At 45.0% G+C, this 6,048-nt stretch overlaps 1 protein-coding gene across 2 annotated transcripts in view; it reads right to left on the bottom strand.

Moving 5' to 3' along the window:
• Window positions 1–1,734: 1,734 nt before the first annotated feature.
• Window positions 1,735–6,048, bottom strand: part of FLT3 (fms-related tyrosine kinase 3) — a 70,850-nt gene continuing 66,536 nt past the window's right edge. For both annotated transcript variants that reach the window (XM_011958289.1, XM_011958294.1), the window contains 2 exons: window positions 5,671–5,776; window positions 1,735–2,294 (listed from right to left, as the gene is read on the bottom strand). In XM_011958289.1, the coding sequence (XP_011813679.1) occupies window positions 2,172–2,294; window positions 5,671–5,776 (229 nt within the window). In that variant the 3' untranslated portion in view covers window positions 1,735–2,171. The remainder of the gene's footprint in view (window positions 2,295–5,670; window positions 5,777–6,048) is intronic.

Below are 6,048 nucleotides of genomic sequence, written 5' to 3'. Positions count from 1 at the left end.
GGGCTTCACTGGGGACCTGACCCCTTCTGCCCAGCAGCCTATCTGCCTCCTGCTACCATCAATTATGTCATCCACGGTGCCCAGGCTGTTCCTGCTGAGGGGCACCTGCAGGACCATGCCCAGCCGCCCTTAGCCCCGGCTTGGCCTCCCTCCTGTGCTGGTCGGTGTCCAAAGTCCAGAGGGGGCCAAGGCAGCAGGGAGCTGGCATGTCAGCGCCACCCTAAGTGCACACACACCTGGCAGGGTGACGACAGTGCATGGGGCTCAGCCTCAACTTTGCTGCAAAATCTGAGTGCCACCAGGAGTGGGAAGAGGCCAGGCAGCAAGAGCAGACACTTGTGAGCAGTGGGGGCAGGAAGGGCTTCCCCAGCCGGGAGCGCAGGGATACCTGAGTCTGCAGCCACCACTAGTCTGGTGGCAGCTACTCCCAGGAGGGTGGGGCTCCCACTCTGCCATCTCAAAAGAGGGCGGGGCTCCCGCCAGGTCCATGGAGCGCACAGCCCCTGTGGCTCCCACAGTGCAGCCAGCGTCTTTGCAGTGGCTGTTCCAGATAGGCCACTGCTGCCATTAAAAGGACTGGTAATCTAAGGGAGTTTATGGTGACCTGGTACTAGGCAAAGGATTAAAACTACAAAGGAAAGCACAGATGATGCTATTAGGTCACACTTAGGTGCCAGGCATTGAGCTACATGATGTATATGTTTATATTCTGTGTTTCTATATTTCTAAGCTACATGTGTTATATATTTAATTCATCTAATTCTTCCAGCAACTCTATAAAAGAGATGTCATTAGTGGTCCCATTTTCCAGAAAAGGAAACTGAGGCTAGAGAAGTTGAGTTACTTGCCCCTGGTGACACAGCTAAGACCAGGTGAAAAGAGAATTCCAACCTGGGCTGACCAGTTCCAGAGCCCTTGTCCTCACCACTACACGCAACAGGAGGTCGAGGAGAAAGAAGAGGCAGAATTTGGTGGCACCTGTTGTATAAGCAGAAGTGGGCGGGGTGGGGCGGGCACAAGCCAAGTTCATAAACCTACGGGATGGAGGGTGCTAAGCTTCAAAGGACAAAGGGGGCTGGTCACCGTGGCTCACACCTGTAATCCCAGCACTTTAGCAGGCTGAGGCAAGAGGACCGTTGGAGGCCAAGAATTTGTGAGCAGCCTGCGCAACATAGCAAGACACTATCTCTACAAAAAGCTTTTAGAATTAGCTCGCCATGGTGGCATGTGCTTGTAGTCCCAGCCACTCAGGAGGCTGAAGTGGGAGGATCGCTTGAGGCCACGAGTTTCAGGCTGCAGTGAGCTGTGATCTCACCACTCCACTCCAGCCTGGGGGACAGGGTGAGACCCTGTCACTAAAACATCAAACAAACAAACAAACAAACAAATAAAAATAAAACAAAGGGAACTGTGGGGACAAGAGTAATTTATTGAAAATACTAATCCTCCATGTTACTTCTGACTGGCCCTGAGTCTGGGAAGGCCGCCAAAGAGTGTAGGTGATGCTAGAACGCCTATTCATTATAAACTTCCCCCCATACAACCCTTGTTGCTGCAGAAATCTTAGGCTGTGACAACCATAGCCACCTACACATCCTTTATATCTTGGGGTAAAAGCTCAGGTGCTCTGGAAGGAATGTGTAGGTAGCTATGGGTGCACAATTTCAGGGGGTTCATGAACTCCAGTTAAGACCTGCCCTAATTATACCACGTAAAGAATTCAATAACGGGCAATTCTGTAGTAGAAATTTTATTCCCATCCATAAAATATATCACTAAATAGCTGAAAAAGTTACATATTATTTTAAAACATAGATTTAAAAAATCATATTAGCTTCTCCTTAGCAAAATGCTTTTGTTTTATGTATTTACAAGAATATACTGTACTTCAGGTACACAATTCACTCAAGCCAGCCTGAGAAGGCCTTGGATGCAGGTTGATGCTCCAATAAAGTTCATTATCAGCTCCTTCTGCCTTGTGACAGGATGATTTGATTTTACAAAAGTCCCTTTGAAAACAAGAGTAAACGCAGACAGCTTCTAGAGAAAAGTCCGGCGAAGCAGCAGTTGATAATAGATTTTCTTTTAGTGATGAAATTAATCTTGTTTAGGAATCTACAGCCTGTTAGGGATAGGTGGAGGGATGAAGTCCTTAAAACTAAATTGTTCCTCTATGAATCGTCCACCTGAGCCTGTGGAGAGAGTGGCCCTGAATCCATCTCTCTGCTGAAAGGTCGCCTGTTTTGGTAGATGTGAGGACGCTCTGAAACACGGCCATCCACATTCTGATACATCTGAATGTGGGAAAGAGACAGAACGCTGATTACCCTCTGATGTAGATGTACATGTTGTGCACCCATATTACAAATTCTTTATTTTATTTATTTATTTATTTATTTTTGAGGCGGAGTCTCACTCTGTTGCCCAGGCTGGAGTGCAGTGGCCGGATCTCAGCTCACTGCAAGCTCCGCCTCCCGGGTTCACGCCATTCTCCTGCCTCAGCCTCCTGAGTAGCTGGGACTACAGGCGCCCGCTACAACGCCCTGCTAGTTTTTTGTATTTTTTAGTAGAGACGGGGTTTCACCGTGTTAGCCAGGATGGTCTCGATCTCCTGATCTCGTGATCCGCCCGTCTCGGCCTCCCAAAGTGCTGGGATTACAGGCTTGAGCCACCGCGCCCGGCCACAAATTCTTTAAATAAAAACAATTGTTCTATATAGACAATTACTTTTTTGTTTTTTTTTTTGTTTGTTTATTTATTTTTTGAGACAGAGTCTCGCTCTGTTGCCCAGACTGGAGTGCAGCGGCACAACCATAGCTCACCGTGGCCTTGATGTTCTGGGTTTGAGCAATCCTCCCACCTGAACCTCCTGAGTAGCTGGGACCACAGGCAGGCTCCACCATATCCCGCTAATTTTTTAATTTTTTGTAAAGATGAGGTCTCACTATGTTGCCCAGGCTGGTCTCAAACTCCTGGGCTCAAGTGATTCCCCACCACGCCGCCCTCCCAAAGTGCTGCAATTACAGGTTTGAGCCACTACACCCGGCCTAGACATCACTTTCGAAACGTTTAAACTGATGTATAATAGATGTACATGTTTTCAGGAAATGTGTAGACAGGTACTTTTATTATGTGTAGGTCTCAGAGGGTATTCTATAGAACTAAAAAAGCAATTTTGGTCCTTTTATTAATGGAGAAATCAAGTCATAGTCAAATATTTTATTTCATTATTGAGTCTGCTCTTAGATATAAAATGTCACTCTAGAAATCCTAAAACCATGCAGAAAAATCATAAAAGAGAAAGGCCACAGAAAGAAATCTGTTCATTATGGAGTTAATAATACAAGGGACTGATTCTTGAGTTTTCCCTTGGGAGTTTCACGACTTTTAACTTTTTTTTCTGAAATGAAGAGATTTACTTTCCTTTCCCAAATATGAAGTTAACATGCATTCACATAGATAATTTGAGAAAAAAAGAAAGAGATATAGAAGGCTGGGCGCAGTAGCTCATGCCTGTAATCCCAACACTTTGGGATGCTGAGGCGGGCAGATCACCTGAGGTTGGGAGTTCGGGACCAGCCTGGCCAACACGGAGAAACCCTATTTCTACTAAAAATACAAAACTAACTGGGTGTGGTGGCACACGCCTGCAATCCCAGCTACTCGGGAGGCTGAGGCAGGAGAATTGCTTGAACCTGGGAAGCGGAGGCTGCAGTGAGCCTAGATTGCGCCACTGCACTCCAGCCTGGGTGACAGAGCAAGACTCCATCTCAAAAAAAAAAAAAAAAAAAAAGAAAAAAGGCTACAAGTCATGACAAGTACCCACCATTATAGACAGCTTGCTATGCACATACACTTTTGTGTCTGTGGGCTCAGGTTGTGTATTCTCTTTTAGAACCTTATTTTTGAATTATCAATATATTGTTGTTATACCACTTGAGCTCAAAAGTTTGAGAACAGCCTGGGCAACACAGTGAGAGCCCGTGTCTACCAAAAATACAAAAAAAAAAAAAAAAGCTGGGCCTGGGGGGGTGTACCTGTGGTCCCAGCTACTTGGGAGGCTGAGGTGGGAGGATTGCTTGAGCCCACAGTGCGGAGGCTGCAGTGAGCTGAGATCATGCCACTGCACTCCAGCCTGGATGACAGAGCAAGATCCTGTCTCAAAAAAAAGTGTATAGCTAGCTAGCTATACATGTACGTATATATTCTTTCTTTCCCAGCTCAGTTCCTGTTTCATTCTATAACTCTTCTTCCAGTTTACCTTACAGTGTCATTAACAGTTTACAGGTATCTGTGCAATAGGATAAGTCCGTTGGGGGCTTTCCATTTCCTCCAGCCTTTTGACCTAATTCTCTGAAAATAACCTAGTTTCTATGTAATTTTCAAAAACACATCACAGCAGTAGGAAAGCACACACTATCTACCCAGGTCTATGTAGAGAATACAGCACTGAAAACAGACTCTCAACAATTTAGAAAGGAGGACAGACAATCCACTTAAAAATCAGATTGATATTTAACTAATATTTTATTGAGTAAATACTAAGTGTCCACTATGGGCTAACTCTTTTCACATACATCACCTGATTTACTCCTTCTTAAAACTCCGTAAGGCGAGATTTGTTAATCACATATTTCAGGTAAAGAGACTGAGACGGAGACTCCCCAAAAGATTAAGTGACTTATCAAGTAAATGATGGAGCCAAGATGTGAACCTCAGTATTGGGAGCTCAAGGTTCTCTCCTTTATTTACTTCATCTGGAGATGGCTCTTTTCACTACACCAGGTGGTGGTGCTGACGGGGGAAGCATTAGCAAAGAAATTCCAAGTTCCCAAAGCTCAAAAGATAATCTAACGTAACAACCCATTTTACAGGTGAGAAAACGGATGCTTAGAGAAGTAAAGTGATTAGCATAATGGACACAATTGGGAGACAGAGTGGTAGAGCTGGTATTCAACCCTCAGAACTCCAGGCCAATGCTCTTTCCATGCTACCATATAGAGTGATTGAGTCATATGATTTTTCCACACTCATGCCTCATAAGAAAGGGCTAGTGGCTTCTGGAGGCCAGGGATTATTTTTATTTAGTTTTATTTAGTTGTCTGCTTCACTGCACTGAACACTTAAGAGCTTTTAATGTATTAATCATTTGGCTGAAATCAGGAAAAGTGTTTTTTTTTCTAAAAACGTTTGTATCAATAAATATGTCTTAGGGCAGGCACAGTAGCTCACACCCTGTGATCCCAGCACTTTGGGAGGCTGAGGTGGGGGAACTGCTTGAGCCCAGGAGTTCAAGACCAGCCTGGGCAATACAGGGATACCCGATTTCTACAAAAAATAAAAACATAAGCCTGGCGTGGTGGTGCTATCCCGTGGTCCTAGCGACTTGGAAGGCTATGGCTGGAGGATTGCTTGAGCTTGGGAGGTCGAAGCTGCAGTGAGCCGTGATCACATCACACACTCCAGCCTGGGCCACGGAGTGAGACCCTGTCTCAATAAATAAATAAATAAATAATAAAGTTTTACCCCACACAACTTTGCAAGGGCAACCAAGAAAAACTGCGACGAGAATGAGAACTTGGTACCTTTGGTTCATAGGAAGTCAGCAACAAGTGTTTTAATTTACCAATTTCCTTTATAAAGCTTTATAAAGTCCTGGCTGCTACATACCGCTTCTTCCGCATCTGCCAGCTGACATCCTAAAAATGAAGTCAAATGAGGGAAGGATGGCCGCTTCCTTGAGTCAAAAGCCCAGCAGGATTGCATTATAATGTATCTGTGAAAGCAGTAGAACAAGGAACAAGATGAAGAAGTCTGAATGAAGCAAAATGGATCATTTTCCATATAATGAAGCACCATTTATTCCTCTGGAGCTACTTATTTACAGGATGTTTTGTGGCAAGTCCTCTACCAGATTTTGAATTCATATCCGAAAGGAGAAATCAGATGATGGGCAGAAATGCATTTTTAAAAATGCGATGTAGGGCCGGGCGCGGTGGCTCAAGCCTGTAATCCCAGCACTTTGGGAGGCCGAGACGGGCGGATCAC

The sequence above is a fragment of the Colobus angolensis genome, unplaced genomic scaffold (assembly GCF_000951035.1).
Source record: "Colobus angolensis palliatus isolate OR3802 unplaced genomic scaffold, Cang.pa_1.0 Scaffold113, whole genome shotgun sequence".
Classification (NCBI taxonomy): domain Eukaryota; kingdom Metazoa; phylum Chordata; class Mammalia; order Primates; family Cercopithecidae; genus Colobus; species Colobus angolensis.
The sequence above is the reverse complement of the archived record's forward strand: the minus strand, read 5'-3'. Positions and strand labels throughout refer to the sequence as shown.